This window comes from Trichoderma atroviride, chromosome 2 (genome assembly GCF_020647795.1).
Source record: "Trichoderma atroviride chromosome 2, complete sequence".
NCBI classification, from domain to species: domain Eukaryota; kingdom Fungi; phylum Ascomycota; class Sordariomycetes; order Hypocreales; family Hypocreaceae; genus Trichoderma; species Trichoderma atroviride.
Window position 1 is genome coordinate 1,809,297 of NC_089401.1, and position 18,526 is coordinate 1,827,822.

An 18,526-nucleotide genomic window follows, 5' to 3' on the forward strand; every position below is an offset into this window, starting at 1 on the left:
ATTTCTTTTTTCTTTAATTTCCAAACACGCCCCCATCAAATGCTACGCGAGGAATCGCGATAAGGCTTAAATTCCCAACTGCCCAGTCAAGTAACCGCACGGCTCTGCATGTTGCTTCAATATACCATCATCTACAAAAATCGATTGGCTGGCAATCACTCCTCCCTTCCCCGGCTGAAAGGCGGTCCGGCACCGAGATGTCAAAACACACCCGCGCCTCGCCTTGCCTTTGTTGCCTTTTTTCTGCACGGCAGACAAAACAAAAAAAACAGCCCCCACGGGATCATGGTGGGTGGGTGGTGGGTGTTTTTTTGCTGGCTTTGCATGTTTGAGGCTCTTTTGTCTGCCGAGCCCGAAAGTGCGGGTTGAGTTTGGAGAGGCTGAAACCCCCATTGACCGTTTTCCCCTTGTGGAGAAGATTTGTTTTAGGATTGAGATCGCAAAGCCAAATAAAAATAAGAAAATAAAAAAAATATCAGACGATGGATGATGAAGGGGGTGTTTCGTAGTTTGGGGGACAATAATCCTAGGAAACCCGACTTTCTGGGTCAACCGTCAAACGAGGACTGTGGCTTGGAGAATTCTCATAGCTGGGACTTGGGCCAAGATTGAGAGGATGGCATAAAACGTAGTTGTTGCACGGCATCAGTCAGTCTTACGAATAAAACAAGATTTTGTGATTGCGCGTAAATTGAGGAAAGAAATCGGACTTCATCTTTTATCTGCTCCACCCCTGGCCACCCTGTCTACCCATTACAAATGAAATTTTGATCTCTTTTGAAGAATCGTGGTATCATAACTGGACATGTATTTGTGAAAACAACAATAGCAAACAAACAATAACAGTAAAAAAAAGTACAGCCGTAAGAAATAAGAAAATCATATGCTAGATAAAGCCAGTGCCCTGAGACCTTACCATCAAGTTCATGCCAATGCCTCCCATATGCACTAGTAAATAGCTAAAATCCAAAAAAAAAAAAAAAAAAAAAAACGTATTGATGAGAAGAATACAACACCGCTAGATGTAAAGCCTACAGTTCGCCTTCGGGGGTGGCTGTGACCATCCTATATTCTGTGTCACCCTTCAGGGGGTCGCAGAGCTCCCATCCCATGTCTGTTTGTTTGACGATGCGGATTTCGGATCGCTGCGCCCATTCGGTCAAAACATAGTCGTGAACTCCTCCAAACTCCACCGGTGGCTCCTTGCCTGTAGCCGCGTTTTCAAAGTGCTGCTGAGCCACATGCTCCATGCGCTCGTCCCAAGCATTGCTGCCTTTGAACTGCTTGTCGCACGATTTCACGGGGCAAGGCATCCAGGTTGGGAGCCGGCATCGGATGCGCAGGGCATCCTCTTGCATTCTCTTGACCATGAAGTCGGATCTGGCATCTGCACCCTTGTAGTCGGTTGTGCTCTGGCCGGCAATGTTGGAGTGCATGCGCCGAATGTGCTGGGTGTACAGGTCCTTGCGGTTGAAGATGTTGCCGTTGGGCACAAGGCCTGCACGTTGCTGGAACGACGATTGTCGCTCATCGGCACATTTGCCTTCCATGCACACCCAGTATTTCAAACCCAAGTGCTTCGTGCTAACGTGGCGCTTCCATTCGTTCTTGGCATCAAACCTGGCGGTGCAGCCCGCATAGTGGAAGACGCAGATGTAAGGCCGGGGGTGGACCTTGCCCGTATGCTCTTCAAGCAATGCCCGGCTGTCGAAATGCTTCTTGCACTTGTGGCAGAATTTTTTGTTTGCACTGTAAACCTTGCGCTTCCTATCGCCCTGTGACGATACCTCGTGACCAGCAGAGGCTTGGATGCCAGAAGAGATGGGATCGTGGCGATACTGCGAGGTGCGGCTGCGTCTCTTCACCACCCTGGAAGCCGACGCCCACCTTTCAGTGTTTGGCGGCATGCTCTCTTCTTTGATATGGCGAGCTGAGTCGGCATAAGAAAGAATAGTGCAGGGAGAATAGTGACGAGCGCTGGCATTGGCAGCATCAATGTGTGCGCCATGGGCACTGATATGACCCAGAGAGTTACAGCGGGGAGCAGTACCAAACATGTATTGCCCGTTGAACTCATGGCTTTCCACATTGTAGTATGCTGGGTTTGCAACATGCTCGTGAACGTCTTCGTCCTGCGAGCCTGGATAGTAGCTGACCTCTGGCTGCTTGGAGCTGGATTCGTAATAATCCGAGTCATAGGGAGTTCCCAGAGTGATGACATTGCCTTGTGCATCTGGTGGCGTGGGAGGCACGTCGTAGCTACCATCGCTGCCAATGGACGGGCTCTTCGCCAAGCTAAACACTGGCGAGCCCTGGAAAGAAGACGGCGACCCATTTCGTGCACAATCAGCTTGATAAATGCTGTCGTTGCAAGTTTCGCGAGTCAGCTTAGGGTCGAGGCAAATGTCGATTGGAGACTGCTGAAAGCATGATGGCAACATTGAGATTGGCTGCCAGCATTGCGAGCTAGCGTCTGGGGAGTTGGAGTCGAGCAAATTTGGGTCAATTGGATAGATACTAGTAGTATCCTCTCGGATGTGTGGACTGTATGGTGAAATGGATGTTGCTGGGTATCCACTGGGCACTTGACCATAGCCATAGGGAACCCGTCCACCGCTTCTTGCGCCGGCTGCGGAGAAAGAAGACATTGAAGAAGAGAAAGAAGAAGTATTGGTGGTGGTCGTAATTTGAGCGTCTGCCCTTTTCCGAATGGTTGAATGGGGATCAGAAAGCCAAGAAGTGCACTTTCGGGGCAGCAATGGCTAGTATGAGGATGTTGAGCTAGATTTGTTCTTTGCTCAAGGGGCAAGGGTATGAGTAGTGAAGAGTGAGGCAAAGGATGCCATACAAGAACAGCTCAAGGTGGAGGCTATTGCTTCTTTTATCGTGTGAGGATATATAACGTATGAAAGAGGTAACACAGGGCTTGGTCTGTGAATGGGAGCCCGAATAGCACCAGAGAGGATAAAAGGTAGAAGAAGATGAAGAGGGTAGCGTGTTCAATATATGAGGTTGATGAAGGAGGAAGTCAGCTGTATTGCCAATGGAGAGATGATCCAAGGCCCGAAAGGATGGGAGCTTGAGGCCTGTTATATGGATCGGGGCTTGATAGTAGATCCATCCAGCTGGTAGATAAAGTGTACGCCGCTGGTCGAGAGTAGAGACAGAGCCTCAAGAGGTTCCTATTCGCCTGGCAGCGTGGGTTAGAGACTGCACTGTAGATGCACTGCTGAGATACCTACCCTGGTAAAAACATCCCCGGTCGGAGGGTGTGCAGCGAACATCAAGTTGTAGGATTTGCTACCCTGGCTTGGCCTAGTCTAGGGTGCCGCTGAGATGGGGGGGTCCAATGTCGTCGGCTTTCCAGATTCATCATACATGCACCCCCCCTACCTAGACTCAGCCTTGGGGCGAAGCGTCGCGCATGGGAATAGAGCACTGTAGCATGGGGGCTCTGGCCGGGACGAAGAAGAAAAACTATCCAGACGACATACTGGCAGCTTCGCGCTCTAGATGTGGCCAGCGTACCCATCGTGACATCCAGGCCGAGTTTATGCTGTCATGGACGGAGCGTAGCATGGCCAGCAGCCCCCATCTGCCGGAGGCTGCAATGCTGCCATCTCCAGCGGCATCGATGCTGTGCGCTGTGCTCTTGGCTTGGCTGCTGAATGTTGTTGGTCGCGACAGGTTGCCCACCTGGGTAGGTACAGGTACCCTTTGTGGTGAAGAATAGCAGTTGGCAGTTGGCGGTTGGTAGAGGCTGGCTCGGAGCCGTCTCATTTCCCACTGAAGATTATGTGAACCATGTCGTGGCCGGAAGCCCCCCAAACAACTGCGCTGAAGGGCACGTCGACGGCGAGGCAGCCCCCCGCCATCGCCAACATGCTGTGATACACGAGTTAAGTTGGATGTTCAGCCTCGCAAGGGTTCGCTGCGTCTCAACGCCCGTCTTTTCGTCCCGGGGCATGCAGCGCGAGGTGGCCGAAAGGTGGCCGGCCAGAAGCTGGATGTCAAGGCCAATCTGGACAAGAAGACGCCAGCCAGCCAGCCAAGGGGGCATCTGCCAATCTGCACCACGCACCAGGGCCGTCGGATTCGTGGGTAATGGGCTGAAGCCTGAAGGCGGTTCGTGCGCAAATCGCGGGCGCCAAAACTTGGGGTACTGGCCGCGCTACTCAACAAGAGTCTGACGAGCCAGAATCTAGTGCGGGTGCCAATTGCTCGCGGCGGCGGGAGACTAGCCCCGAACCGCTGCTATACTGCAGCAGCCTGTTCTTGTTGCCCAAGAAAAAAGTGGACGTCGGCCGAGTCGATGGTGATGATGGGAGAGCAGAGATGCCGGGCAGGCGAGCAGATGCGATGCGCGGCATGCCCCCTACAGGAGCTACAGGAGCTACAGGAGGCGTGTGCAGGCGTAGGTCCACTGCAGGTGCTTGCTGCAGGCAGCATCATCCCCTATCGCAGCACTCTAAAAATGCTTTGTAGTGGTAGCGCAGTGTCGTAGGGGACATGGAGCGCTGATCGCCTTGCCCAGGCAGGCCGTTCCTATTACTGGCAACTCCAGCTGCTAATTCTAGCCGGATGAGCGTCGGGGCTAGCTTGAATCGAACGCAGCACTGAGACAGCGCTAAATCCTCGCTCCACTCTGTGCAAAGAGACCGGGACGGGGAGACATGATCGCTTCAGCCCAATGACCTTGCATCGAAACAGCTAAAACCTTTTGGTCAAGTCTCTACTCTAGTGGCGTCCACTGCCTCGTGTGGGGGCTTTCTGCGAGCAAGCAGAATAGGGCGATATCGTACGAGATCCGCTGAGATGGCCGTCTCACGTCCTGGCCTGGACAACGAGAGAGCTCCCGTTCGGCGGCATCGCGATGGTTTCATGCGCTGGCCGTCTGCTCAGGAACGAGCGGGCCTGCGCCTGAGAGGGTGGGTAAGAAAAAGACTGAAGCTCCATCCGAAAACTAAATGTCCAGCCCCCCTGGGGGAGCTGAGCTTTTGTGAAACGCTCCATGTACGTCCTCGTCATCTGTGGAAAACAGAGCAACGAGAGATAGCAGACGATCCCCAAAGATTGCTTACTAGTTCGAGATGCAAGGTGCTGTACGACACACAGGCCCAACGCTCCGCCCTTACTGGGAGAGGAAAGGGCAAAAGAGCTGGCGAAATGGCGGAGCGAGCAGAGCTGCTGCGAGATGTAGGTAGCATTAGGAATGATGTACAGAGGTGCTGTGTGCCGCAATTGTGCCCAGGTGTGGCCGTCAGTGGCGCGCCGCCTTTCACGGCCTCCGCAGCGGCAGCAGGAGAAGCAGTTTTGATGCAAGTTGTGCGCGATGCTGCATTGCAGATGACGGCGTTGATGACGAAGGCGGCGATGATAGTGATGATGACTGGAGGTTGGATGACGGCGGAGACGGTGCAGGCTCTACCCGAACCACCCAAGACTGCTATCAATGTTGATGCTACCAGCTGCATTAGGAGGCCGATGGTGATGGTGCTGCTGCCTGTACTGGTGCTGCGGCCAGAACCGAGGGTGAGCCAATCCTCGCTCATCAACTTTGGCGTATACCGTCCGTACGAATCGACTGGTACATCTGCCAGCATGAGGCGCGGTCTAGTGCCATCTGCCTTCAACTGGTCCCTGGTTCGCTGGAGAGCTGCAGCCATACTGGGGTTTCTCAGCCCAGCGCTCGGCATGCCCGCTCCCTCGTCCAATCTCTTGCCTCCATCTCCAGCAAAATCTCGACCCATTTCATCGCCTTGGCGCTAGATTCCATTAATTGCTTACAACCCCCCCCAATAGCTTCATGCTAACCAGACTGCGGCCCTAGTTGGTCCTGCACCGAGCTTTGAGCGTCAGTCGATGCCATTGGAGGTGGGAGAATATACATGCACCTAGCTCCCGGGATGATGCCTGAGCGTCGCGACTCGATACCCTGTCCTGGGGAGGCATGTATCGATGCTTTTTGTAAAGATGAAGAGCAACAATAGCCGGCACGTCTGAACGGAGCGTGCTTCTGATTTCATGTATCCATCATGGCAGGTGGGTAAGTGTAGGTGATTGGTATTGGATACGAACCTTGCCTCACCCCTGCAAACATAGAGTGCTGACTTCATCCCAGGTCGATGGTACCAGATACTAGGGACCACCGAGATGTTTCCAAAGAAGGACCAGAACATTCGATATATCTGAAGAAGCCAAAGCCCTCAGCTGGCGTGCGCTTTGGGCATCTCTGACAAATAAAATCAATGCCTTGTTTGTTAATCATCCAAGAGGCCCTTCTAGCAACCTACAACAGATAGCTGGGCAAATGTACTAAACACTACCAGTACCATGGAAGGCAACTACTAGAACCCCACGCTCGCTCCCTGACCGAGCTGTCGCGCATATATTAGGCAGAGGATGGCTTGTGGTCTAGACCTGGACTCTGAAGGCGTTTTTCCCCCTTCTCGTGCTTCTCTTCGCTGGTAGGCAATTATTGGTCAAGATACGAACTTGGTACCTACCCTTTTTCCACTTCTCTTCGTATCGTTTATCCCTTGTTCCGCCGTTTTTTCGTGCTACCACCAAACGTCTCTGCGGATGTTGACTGCACGTCCAATAAGCCACAGCTGTTTTAGTACTGTAAGTAACTTAGTACTAGCACTACATGCATGCCTCCAAGCGCCACCCGCATCTCTCTTTCTCTCGTTCCCGCTAGTACCAAGACGACCAAAACTTGACCAAAACTTGACCAAAGCTGCTAGCCTGCCCCTCTATTAGCTCGGCAGATCTCCGTCTCCGTCGTCGGGAACCTTCGCGTGCTCTTGCCAGGTAGACCAAGCCTAGCAGGCCTACTAGCGAGTCGCTAACTCCAGCTCGCTAGTTGCCTACGGCAGCGCCTTTCCCGTTTCCGTTCTATTTTGATTTGACTTCATGTTCCATCAGCTTCTGCTCGCGATGCCTTCTCTCTGCTTGTCCAACTCTTGCTTGTCCATTATTTTGATCAGCACAGTCACCGTTTGACAGCTCCCGCTACGGCCTGGTCAGCAAAAGCATCAATCCTTCACGGCCTCGGAGATATTCTCTCCAGCCCTGTCCACCCCGCTGGCTCGTCCAGGTGTCCTACTGGTAAAGGCACTACTGGTAGTACTACTAGCCGCTGTGCCACCACCGCTGCGTAGTCCGCCCTACGCTCGCCGCACTTCGCTCGCCGCTTCACCGTGCGTGCTTTGGGCCCATGGGAAGTGCTGGATAGCCGCTCGCTGCATTGACACGCTAGCCAGCATCTTGCCTAGCTGTATCGCCGACTACTAGTGGCATCAGTTGCTTGGCTGCCAATACGTCAGTGGCAGCAGGCATGGACGCAGGAAACATTGCTTTTGGCTAGAAGTCCATGGCAAGCTTCGAATGATACAGTAGAAGCCGAGCAAGACGCCGATTCCACAGACATGTGCCGTCTCCCTTGCTGTTCTCCTGGCTTCAGCTCTCTGCTGTGCCTCAACCCGGCCACGTCTTGATATGCCATGGCCCGCATGCCTTCACTGGCCAGACGAATACTGTGGCGCGAGAAGCTCTAAAAATAAATGCAACATGGGACAAGTCCGGTTTAATCAATCGTGACGGGCATTTGTATCGGCCGATACAGTCAGAATCCACGGGCTGAGGCTGGTCGAACAGCTTGGAAATTACGACCTAGGCTCAAAGTGATGCTCCTCCTCGCACGCACCGAGATGCACATCTGCTCGAATCGCAACACCACTCCCATCAGACCTCGTAACGAGACTTACCAAGCCCCCGAGTTTTTCAGCTTCGCTTAATGCACCAATAACACTCTTGGGGCTACTGCGGCCAAAAGCCTGCCAGAGCGGCGCCGACCGAGACACACATGACTTGTCACCAATGTCAATCTTTGGGTATGGGCATGAAGCTAGGTGGCCAGGATCCAGAAGGCGCAATGGCAAGGTGCCAGACACGTCTGTGAGGGACCAGAAAGAATCAGGTCCGACTCCGCCCGGCCGGGGAGTGTCTTAAGCTTTTCAAGGGTATCGGAGCAGCATCTTGGTATCGTTGCAATGGATTTGAAATTCTATCGACCAAGACACCCAAGACACAAGCTCAAGCAGACAACTATGGTACTTCTCGATGTGGCAGTAACCGGGAGTCAGTCAGCGCACAGGAGAGCGCCAGCTTGGTGGCGCCCCTGCTCTCATGTTTGGCATGCCACTTACACAGGGATAAGCCTGCATCGCGATGGCTTGCAAGCGCAGGACAGGGTCCATCAACACACACATGCTAGTCTTCGCCGATCTCCTTTGATGGTGTAGAGCCAAAATTTTCCAATACTTACACTTTCCGCTGCTCGGATACGGATGAGTCCTCGAAAAACCTTTCTGCTGCACTGTGAGCCCGCCGTCTTGGTGTGCCAGCCCGCAGGAGCTCCATTTCGGTACAGCCGGTGCCGAGTAACCTTCTACGAGATTTCCCAGTTAGCATACTAGCCAACACTCTGACAGTGCTTCCATAAGGCCATTATGTCTCCGACGACGGTGATGGACAGTGTTGAGCGAAGCACCACGAAACGCGATGGACTATTGGCTGCTCTTGTTCAAGCCCGGGATGACTTGGGCAAGCATTCCATCACCATCTACTTGGAGCTGTATAGTTACAGTATGCCGTTCAAGACACCTGATTAATAATGAACTATACATGGAAAGGAGCTACACGGAGCTGAAGTCTCCTGGCCCTGCCCCTCCTTTCCCCTCCACGACGCTGTAATACCTGCTCTCCACTGCATCGTCATATCCCCTTTCCCCCCACCACACATCTCAAGGCTTGGTGAAAATTACTGAACATCTCAGATTCAAGAATTACAGGCATGCCGGAGTTCCAATCTGGCAATTTCGAGACAGACCCTCTCCGGAGTCTCTCAACCCCGAGATTGGCACCGGACTGGGCAGGGGTCTCGGCTTGTGTAACGCTCCATCTAGGTACTCTCCATCGTGTCCATGGCCAAACTCTAGTCAAGTCGCTCGCTCCATGCTCGGCAGCAGAAATTGTTCTGCGCATGTCATAAGCTCGACATGCTACGGACAGCACAGGTGGGTGCATTGTATGTTGCAAAAGCTCAACCTCTGCGCTCAACCAAGCCCTGGCTAGCCCAAACCCAAGACTGCGGTATGCCGCTATATACCTACCAACTCGTACAAGTACATACAGTACAGACTAGCAGTGGGTGCTCTAGGATTGATGGTGATACAGACACGCCCCCTCGGGAGGTACCTAGCCACGTGGGTTCTCGGCCGCTCATCCTGGGCTTGTATCAGTTACCATCTCGCGATGCATTAGCTGTACATGCTTCGCACTCATGATACTAGCACCGTGTACAAAGTACCCATTCACGATCTCACTTTGGGTCAACTTACGCCTTTGAAGTCGCCTTGCAGCCCCGGCCCTAGGGAAAAAAGGCAATGTATCAGGTGTGAAGCAATCGGTGCCTTTCTCTATCGCGGGGGCGTGTTGGAGATTATTCCTGCTTCATTTCCGCCATTTGCTCACCTTGAGGCCGGCACAGGCAACCAAGCCAGCACCCTAAACACAAACAAGGCAAAATTACGACTCATCAGGCCTATCGCCAAGGCCTGGTGTCGTTGTGTCGTTGTCTGAGCCTACTCGGTATCCAGAAAAAAAAAAGGTGCTTAGAGCATCAAGGATGGTGTCTACAAGCTGACAGCGGGCGGCGATTCATCCCATCTTGTGTTTCATCTGTCATCTTTATTTTTCATCGTAGCTCTTACCAGTTCGAATCCTTCTGCGTTGCTGCTCAGTGAAGCCCCGCAGAAGAACAGCCTCTGTAACCCGGCGCCAATCATCGATCCATTGTTGCCAAACAGACCACGAAAGCGAGACGATCTAGACAAGGCACCGTGATGACAAACGGCACTGAATCGACGGCCCCCAACCGATGGACTGACTCTGGCTGCCTGGTGCAACTTGCGAGACCACTTACCGACACGTCCAACGACTTGCTGGAGTGTAGCCACAGTAATGTGATGGCTTGCCTCGGGGTCTTGGTCACGGTACTTACCCCGTGCCTATTTTCGACATTTCCGTCTCCATGCAATGCGTCCATGTCGCTGGTACAGCAGTCAAGCCTCCGTCGTCATATCTCCTACCTATGCATCGCTCGGAGTACCACTACCTCGGCTGCAGGCATCCTTGACGCTGGCGCCTTTTTGCCTTCTTTCAACATTGGGAAACAGATCTCTTTGGCTAAACCATTTTTTTCACGCTCAGCTGGCAACCATATCGACAATATGGCTTACTATGCACGAATCTCTGCTTAAGCTCAAAACGCGCCTTGCCTCAACTTGGCAGTTGTTGCTCGGGCAGCGCATGCACGCTGCTAACAAGTCTCTTCCTTTTGCATGGTATTGCTCCTACGAGAGCCGGAGTGCATTACCCGTCATGCAAGCACCAGTCTCTCTCTATGCCTCTTTCTCTTCCCTTGGCCAAATCTCACTCTTGAATGACGACTCAGATTAATATATTCATCGTGCAGATGCGCCGTAGCATCGTCCTTTCTTACATCTAGCACACAGCCCTCTGCGGGTGTTGGTACAGGCGCCCTTCATCACCTTGGCGGAAAGCAGATGCCAGCTAATGCACGAAAGTCGCTTCGAAGTAACATGACCTCACAAATCCATATCCAGAACCCATCCACATTCGGGGCATTGCTCCGGCCCTTTTCGTGTCTACGGGGTGGACCTTAATCCATCTTTACACACACAAATAGACCAAGGACAACGGAATCCCAATTTTTTCTGGAAAGGAAACAAGAGATTCCGTCTTTGAAGGCGGAAAAGAAAAATGGTAGCACCCACCATCCTCTGTCCATCTCACTCTCCCCACGTGGTATCAGCCTACCGGCATCCAAATACGAGCATCCCGTACATGCGAGCAGTACTCCGACTTACCAAGTTGAGAAGACATGTGTCTCGGACAAGCGCTCACCCAGGCTTGTTCTGGAAATAGCCGTCTTTCACTTCTCCGAAAAAGGACGAGAGCCGTTCGCGGTAAGCTCAGGTCAGACAGAAATTTGCTAGTGATGATACTGGGACCAAGACGGATAACCCGGCCAATAGCCAGATTCTCAACCAACAGACTGTAGCATCGGCTACAACGCTGCATTCATCCCGCCTCTTTCTGCCTATCTCTCTCTCTCTCTCTAATTTGGTCCCCTTTCCAAAGGCCTTTTTCTGCCTAGGACTATTTAGGACTTCTCTTTTTTTCCACTTTGCTTTCGCCGAAACGCTAATGCACTATTACGAGGCGGAAGAGAGACAGGTGAAATGTCCCAGACATACGTCAAATGTCTCACCGAAAGAAGAAGAGGGTGGGATCCTTCGCCAAAGAACCATTTGCAGGGCGTTCTCAGAGACCGAAAAAAGGCAACCCTCTGCGCTGGTGCCAAGACAATAGGCACCAAGACGCCTCTTTTGTGTTTTTCTTCTTCTCCCTTTTCCCGCTGCTATCTAGATAGAGACTACTATACGTACATCTCTCCTTTTCTCCTAGACGTTACTCGCCTAGTAGGCTATGCCTGTGTGCAGCGTCTAATTTCGGATCCTCTTGGGTAGCACTCGGTAGCACTTGGTAGCACTCTGGCGTTCACACACAAATGACGGCGCTTATCCCACAAGGATTCATTCAAACTCTTTTGGCTGCGCCTCAAGACACAATCGCTTGAATTGACTTTTTTTTCGCATGGCTAAACAACACACAACGCACACACATACAAAAGATAACAACTTTATCAACAAGGCTGCGCATCCCACACAACCACACTGCATCGTCTCGGCAGTAATAATAGTAATACTTTGGAAGCTAATGTAGGTACCCTCACAGTCTATCTGCAAGGCTTGGGGGGAGGGAAGGAAAACAAAATCCGAATTTGACTCCGATATCCAAAAAAAGATTATCATCGGCCGACGGCAACTGCCGCCACTTCTCCCTAGTCTACCCTCTCCTCCACCTCTTGGCTCATTAGATCGGCCTCGTGTTCAAAATCCGGAAGTTGTTCCATTTTGCAGTGACTGCAAAGCTTGTGACAGCAGTTCATGCACTGGCTGCTTACGTGGTAGTTTTCAGAATGATTGCAGGCGCACTAATCGTCGTGTTAGCTGTGCACACTGCATACAATAAGAAGGAAATGTGTAGCAACTTACGCATATCCAGAGAACGTTGGATCTCTTTGTAGAACGCACGTCCAAATCGTCTGTTGCCTTTCGCTTCTTCACGGATCTCGACAAAGTTGCCGCAGCCTTGGGCTTCTTGCTAGACTCAGAATCTCCCTCTGCCAATTTATCTTCAAGATAGCACCAGTCAGCCATGGTTTTCTTGGCCAGCCCATCCTTGCCAAATAGATGATTATCAATGTGATCGCATCTCTTTGTCCACGAATTGACCACCTTTTCTTTGATCTCAATAAATTGATCGCAAAACCCGCACCAGAAGCGTGGGTCGCAATGGCGGCCCAGCCTGCAGCTTTCTAGCTTATTCTCAATTGTCTGGCTATCTGTCTCTTGATGGTCCTGCTGGAGGTGAGTTTTGAAAAGCTCTCGACGAGGCAAGACCTTGTCGCAGCGCGGCTCATCACAGTTCCAGGATTCCATCTGAAAATGCTGGCTACTCTCGTGCCTCTTCCAGTCATTCTTACTACCAAACATCTTGTGGCACGTTTTATAGGTGCATCCATAAGGCTTTTCATGTCGTTTCATGTGCTTCCTGTAATGATGATATATTAGTTGCCGCTTTCATGAGTAAACACAAAGATGAGGCCAAAGTGCTGGATGTCATGGGATTTTTACCTAAGTTCACACGCCCGTGAGAATGGTTTGTGGCATTTGGTACACCTTACTTGCATTTTCGGGCTCCCTGTTTGGTCATTGGGGGCAACACTCTCATTCTGCTGCGGCGGCTGCGGCTCTTCATGATTTAGTGCTTTCTCTAGTAGACCTCTAGGAATATTTTTGAGAAGTGAGAGAACTTTATCCAAGCCATCCTTATCTGACAGAATGCTTTTTAGACGCTTCGCAGTATCGAACGAGTTGGCAAGTTCTTGTGTAGACGCTCTGAAATCATTCTCTAGACCATTGTCTGTTTCTTGGAGCTCAGGTATGCCGCTTTGAGGAGCACTGTCTTTCACCTGATTAGATGAAACGAGCGACATGGTCTCAATTGCTAGTGGATCATGATGGCCAAGCACTTCATCTTCGCCCTCGACTGGGTTGCCTTCATCCTGGCCAAAACTTTCTTGTGCTGGCTCATCGTCAGGGAGCGCCGCCATGGATTCTTCCAAAGAATCCTCACGTACTGGCGTCCCAGCGACAACATCGCTGACAAGAGACTGGGGACCAAGAGCCGAGGGCAATTTGAGGCCATCTAGGGTATTTGATGGCGCCAATTGCGAGTCGCACCCGCTTCGAGTTAATAAAAGATGACTTTGCTTTGAAGATTCCTTTTGTAACTGGCTTAATGCGCCCGTTGGAAGCTGGCTACTTCGCAAATCAGGCGAATCTTGCACCTGTGTCGGTCGAGACTCCGGATCAACATCAGCAACCGATGATCCCACACCTCGGAGGGCATGTAACTCTGCCTCATCTGGCCTATTGTACATGTTATTTTTAGCTACTTTGTCGTAGAACATGGGGCATATCAAAAATACATACTGGTCACGGTGTTGCCCAAAATCGTTTTCATTTATACCATGAATGCGGGCTGAAAAGTCTTGAAGGCTATCAGTAGTTGGCCACCCGATTTCTTTTCCCTGGAAGCCGTCACTATGGCGACTCGTATAAGGAGTCGCATGAGAGGGTAGTGCTGATCGCGATTCGGAACGGATGCCAGCAGTTGTCCTGCCATCTCGAATTTCATGCGGCCTCGTTTGTATTGGGCTGCGAACAAGATATTAGCATGTAACCTATATCTGACGGCTTGGAATCAGATATGAAGAATGGATAGCACATACTAGTAGCGATATTCTCTGAGATCATCATCTGCTTTAATCGTTATACTGTGAGAGCGATAAAGATGGCTGCGGAAGTTATCAGCCCTTGGCCACAGCTTCTCCTTCTTAATGGTACAAGGGTGGTGGCGACAGATGAAGGTAGGCGCATTGCTATCATGCTCACGGTGGACCGTTCTCTTGTGTCTAGTGAGATCGTTGGTCGTGCTGAATCCCCGAATAGCCTTGGTGCAATCCTTGTAATCACACTTATACGGCCTGTTATGCCTGTGATCATGCTTTCTATGACCTATTAGTAATTAGGTGACGAGGAGCAAGCCTGAGCATAATTGCTGTATGCCAAACGTACTTGAGTTCTGATTTCGTCTTGACATTAGCCCCACAGGCGTCGCAGTGGAGGAGTTTCGCACTGGCAGCTGCTGCGGGAGAGAGGTTCAGGCTCCCAATGTCGATGGGCTGATCTGTCGCCTGGATATCGTGGAATCCACCTTCCGTATACCCATCGCCTTCATTGACCGATGTGCCGCTCTCATTGGCGCTGTATATAGTACGGCTGCCCCCATAGCCAGAGTCCAGAGCGGTTTCGCAATCAGAGGGCACAGGAGGGCCTCTGAAGTCTTGGAAGCCGCGCAATCCAGGATTGTAGGCATACGCGGACGAGCGAGACGGAGTCAACGCCTGTGCCGGCTGGATGACGCCGGCAGGAACCCAGGGATCGTCCGACCCAGAGTAAAAGGCATAGAACATAGTATCAGAGTATGAGACAAGAGGGTTCTCCCCACGAGAAGGAATCATGATGGGCTAGAAGCTAGTGCGAATAGGGCCGTTGGCCGGAGTATACCTGCGTGGCTGCGCACCGCCTGTCCGGTGATGTATGCGTATAGGCTGTCTGCCTCTGTGGCGAATGTGGACGGAGTAGAGACGAGATATATCTAGTCTCAGTGTCGACAAAGGAAGAAAGGAAAAAGGGCCTGAAAAATGTCTTGCGCTGCCCAGTTGATCAGGAGAATCGATATGCGTCGTCGAGGATTCAAAATCAGCGGGGTGGGATTGGGAGCACGACGGAATGCGAGGGGCCTGAGTCGGTCTGCAGATGTCCTCAGCCCCAATAGCGGGAGTGAAGCGTAACACTGAGTAACAAATAGGAGCAAAGACGAGCGTCAAGGCACACATGCACACGCAGCAGAGCCAGGACGGGCAGCATTAGCCAGCGAAAGGGCGCCGTGCTGGGTCGAGCATCACCGCCAAGTCTGTCCCGTGGTTTTGCACCAGTGACAGACGAAAGGGCCTGGGTCCAAGACGAGGCAACCAGAGACGCCGGCGAGGCAACCGCCTAATAAGAGCAACAGCTGGCAGCGTCCACAGCTGGCGGTCAACGACTCGGTGCAGGATCAAAAGGGCCTTGGGGTGGCTGAGATGAGCGCTGGCAGCCAGATGGTTTGTTGGCAAAATGCTGCGCCGATGGGGCTCGAGACGCGGATGTCGTCGCGCAGCAGCCAGTCAGGCGTCGTCGATACCGCTGGCGATCCGGGAGGGCGGCCGATATCCGGCACTGAAACCGACGATGATGAAATGCCTCTCGCCTCACTTGGCCTTCGGTGAGACGCAATGCAGATGCAGTGCACGGGCACGGGCACAGCACGGGATCTGGCGCTGGCCCAATCAGACGGCGCAATCCAACCGATAGCGCACGCGCAAAGGGCATTTCTGGACCATTTCTGGCGATGGCAGCAGCCCATGAGCGCAAGGCAGCCGCGACTACCAAGGCAGCCACCGCAAGGCAACCGCGAGGCCACCGTCACAGGCGCAGGAGCGTCCGCGACCCAGCCGAAACCCAAGATTTTTTCCGCCCCCAAGTGATATTCGCGATATTCCCGGCAGCCATCTGTCGCATCATGCCCATGTAGAGCATGCCACCCCAATCGTTCCGCCTTTTTCCATTTGACTTCCAGGGGATTTTCTCTCCTTTTCTTCTTCGAGCAGTCGTGGTTTTGCCATTTCCCCCTCCATTCCTCCATTCCTCAACACAGAGAGATGCTCTTGGCCCTCAACCAACTTGGCGCGTGTCGTGCAGATGTCACTGCCAGCACAGCCCTCGGCCCATGCCACAAAACACGACTCGTGTCGCCATCTGCGCTCGTCTTTGCGCCGCTTCGTGGCACGTCCACGTTGCGGGTCTGATGAGCTGCGCAACTGCGCAACTGCGGCTTTGTAAATTTTGTGGCTCCTGTTATTGTCCATCATCACCTGCTGTGCTGTTGCATGAGTTGAGGCTGCTGCCCCGGTTTTCTTGGCAAGGCAAACAGTTTGCCTCATGTCGGGTTTATAGGCCAACGCTCGGCTTGGGGTTTGGCTCATCTAATCAAGCGATATCAAAAGCTTCCCCTGGCGGGCGCTGAAAAGACGGCCATGATTAGCTTAGAGTTCCATGTTATAATAGTGAGGTAGGTACTAGTAGGCACGTAGTAACTGTAAAATGTACAAGCTTGTAGCAGGCAGGTGTAGGGTGGGTTGACGCCCGTAGACTCCGGCCCTCATCTTTGAGATGGCATCAATCGACATATGCTGGAGAATACAGACCCTTTGTAGCTCTTTCGTATAAACAGGCGCCATCTGATTTGTATGAGATGAGTTATACTAGAATAGTCTTTCGCTAGATGGCGCGATGTACTCCTCGTGAATGTCAGGCGGAGTGATGCAAGAGAGGAGCAACAGCGCCATATCTGCATTTTCATTAATAAATATATCTCTCGCTAAATGCCGCAGCCTGATCTAAGCGGACTAAAAATAGATTCGGGCAGCTGTTTTTTTTTAAACCCTTGGGCAGCTGTGAGAGTATTGGAATGAACATGTAGCGACAGCCTTGTGCTTACACTGACAGCAGTAAACTGTATAATGCTTGGTGCGTCTTTCAACTATAGAATGCCACTGCTAGTGAATACGAGTATTCAAAGCAATAGCTACAGAGGTGGGCTTTGTTTGCTACAAGCCACATACAGCTTTCTGTACTAAAAAATTCCAATCGCTTGTTTTATACCTGACTTATATCTTCGCCCACGTTGTTTTATCTCCAGATGTTAATGAAAAAGATAATACTGCAACCATCTCGGTAATTTTATTCTCTTCATCGTTTGTTTTTATAAAAGCTTCTTACTCTGTGTGGGTCATTCCTATATAAAAGATACTTCTGCACACATGGGTACCTATGTTTCTGGTACACACCTTATTAATTCTCGCCACAAAGAAACTCACAATTCTCACCAAACATAGCGTATGGCACTTATTGTCAATACAAACATTTTCATTGACAAGCCGTATTGGCAGCGATGAGCTGTCGTGAAAACATACAGTATTTGTCTACTGACCGAATGGGGCAAATGGGGCATATACTAATGATACAGTTGCAGGGGATACGATTTGTTTCAAGGTAGATGCTATTCATAAAGAGACTGCTGCCATATAATGCTGAGCGATATCTCAATTGCTTTCTTTTTTGTAATAAATGAGACGCACGTGATATTATTTCTCAAATATATTTGGTTTACAGTGTGCTGTGTAAGTCATCCGAGAGAAGCAGTAACATCACTTTGTGTCACCTATCGCTCTCAAAGAAAGGCCCTTGTCGCCAATTATGGATCTGCTAATCCACCAGGCAAGAATGAACAGTCGACGCATTCTTGGAACGCATGTGGGCATTCATGGGTATTTCGAGAAAAGGTCTCAATTTCAAACCACTGCTATAATAGCAGATTCGGTAGAAAGGGGTATCGATAGTCATCGAATATCAAGATTACTGAACCCCCCCAGCATCACGGTGCATCTGAAAAGCTCTAGCAAGAGCTATAATTACGAAAACCTTCGCATAACATACTTCTTCCAGACTGAAATTCTTCCCAAGTCATCGCTGGACCGGGGAAGCCTGCCGGCTGCATACTGACGGAGCTCAATAAGTAGAAGGGGGAAATCCTGTTTTTAATCGTATAATTGCTTTTCTCTCATGTCACACCGGTCGCTCGCCATATGCAACTAGCTAAGAACAGAGAAAGCTTCCAAGGGGGGGGTTGTTGCAGCAATATTGATTTGTTCTTTACGGAAATGCTCCGGTCTTCCGCCAGGATCGTGTGACCCACGCATGCCCTGCCAAACCGGGATGGGTCCAATGTATATACTATAAGATCTACTACTACTCTTCCGTTGGGAGAGATTCATGCGTCGTCATCCGCGTCGCTTAGAGTCACTGGAGCAGCATTACCACGCACGGATTTCCGACCTTGGAGTGTCTGACTCGTCGTATCCATGAGATCGCATCCACAAACTCTCGCTCGTATATGATAGGCGAAGCCCAGCTACCCGGAAACCACGTCCAGTCCCAATAAGACCAAATCTAGGCATCGTGGCCCCCATCTAATTACTCTCTGCCCTGCTTTGTGGACGAAATTCAGTACTTACTCATGCCTCATATTCATAACAGCACTGGAACATGCGCCTTCCGAGTGACACAGGAGGCGCCACTCGGGGGAT

The 18,526-nt window shown here is 51.4% G+C and overlaps 5 protein-coding genes across 5 annotated transcripts; 2 read left to right on the forward strand and 3 right to left on the reverse strand.

Annotated features, from left to right (window-relative positions):
* Positions 1 to 1,031: 1,031 nt before the first annotated feature.
* On the reverse strand, positions 1,032 to 2,648 carry TrAtP1_003361 (uncharacterized protein; the record flags this gene model as incomplete). The annotated part of the gene is made up of 1 exon (XM_014087857.2): positions 1,032 to 2,648. The coding sequence occupies one exon, from the start codon at positions 2,646 to 2,648 to the stop codon at positions 1,032 to 1,034; it is 1,617 nt and encodes a 538-aa protein (XP_013943332.1).
* Positions 2,649 to 4,879: 2,231 nt separating this feature from the next.
* Positions 4,880 to 5,750, reverse strand: TrAtP1_003362 (uncharacterized protein; the record flags this gene model as incomplete). The annotated part of the gene is made up of 2 exons (XM_066111851.1): positions 4,880 to 4,920; positions 5,222 to 5,750. The coding sequence occupies 2 exons, from the start codon at positions 5,748 to 5,750 to the stop codon at positions 4,880 to 4,882; spliced, it is 570 nt and encodes a 189-aa protein (XP_065967930.1).
* Positions 5,751 to 10,007: 4,257 nt separating this feature from the next.
* On the forward strand, positions 10,008 to 11,676 carry TrAtP1_003363 (uncharacterized protein). The gene is made up of 3 exons (XM_066111852.1): positions 10,008 to 10,448; positions 10,520 to 11,064; positions 11,124 to 11,676. Exons 1-2 carry the CDS (start codon positions 10,102 to 10,104, stop codon positions 10,749 to 10,751), a joined length of 579 nt encoding a protein of 192 aa, XP_065967931.1. The 5' UTR covers positions 10,008 to 10,101; the 3' UTR covers positions 10,752 to 11,064; positions 11,124 to 11,676.
* Positions 11,677 to 11,700: 24 nt separating this feature from the next.
* TrAtP1_003364 (uncharacterized protein) lies at positions 11,701 to 16,683 on the reverse strand. Its single transcript, XM_014087860.2, has 6 exons — positions 14,355 to 16,683; positions 14,009 to 14,287; positions 13,710 to 13,934; positions 12,849 to 13,646; positions 12,207 to 12,765; positions 11,701 to 12,145 (listed from the first exon to the last, which is right to left on the reverse strand). The coding sequence occupies exons 1-6, from the start codon at positions 14,798 to 14,800 to the stop codon at positions 11,993 to 11,995; spliced, it is 2,460 nt and encodes an 819-aa protein (XP_013943335.2). The 5' UTR covers positions 14,801 to 16,683; the 3' UTR covers positions 11,701 to 11,992.
* On the forward strand, positions 15,614 to 15,865 carry TrAtP1_003365 (uncharacterized protein; the record flags this gene model as incomplete). The annotated part of the gene is made up of 1 exon (XM_066111853.1): positions 15,614 to 15,865. The coding sequence occupies one exon, from the start codon at positions 15,614 to 15,616 to the stop codon at positions 15,863 to 15,865; it is 252 nt and encodes an 83-aa protein (XP_065967932.1).
* Positions 16,684 to 18,526: the final 1,843 nt, after the last annotated feature.

Excerpts from the sequence above, each read along its gene's own strand:
- TrAtP1_003363 (XM_066111852.1), top strand. The coding sequence starts at position 10,102 with ATGCGTCCATGTCGCTGGTACAGCAGTCAAGCCTCCGTCGTCATATCT. Across the intron at positions 10,449-10,519 it reads CGGAGTGCATTACCCGTCAT|ATTAATATATTCATCGTGCA; the intron begins GCAAGCACCAGT and ends ATGACGACTCAG.
- TrAtP1_003364 (XM_014087860.2), bottom strand. The coding sequence starts at position 14,800 with ATGATTCCTTCTCGTGGGGAGAACCCTCTTGTCTCATACTCTGATACT. Across the intron at positions 14,288-14,354 it reads AAGACGAAATCAGAACTCAA|AAAGCATGATCACAGGCATA; the intron begins GTACGTTTGGCA and ends AATAGGTCATAG. Across the intron at positions 13,647-13,709 it reads TTTGGGCAACACCGTGACCA|GCCAGATGAGGCAGAGTTAC; the intron begins GTATGTATTTTT and ends CATGTACAATAG.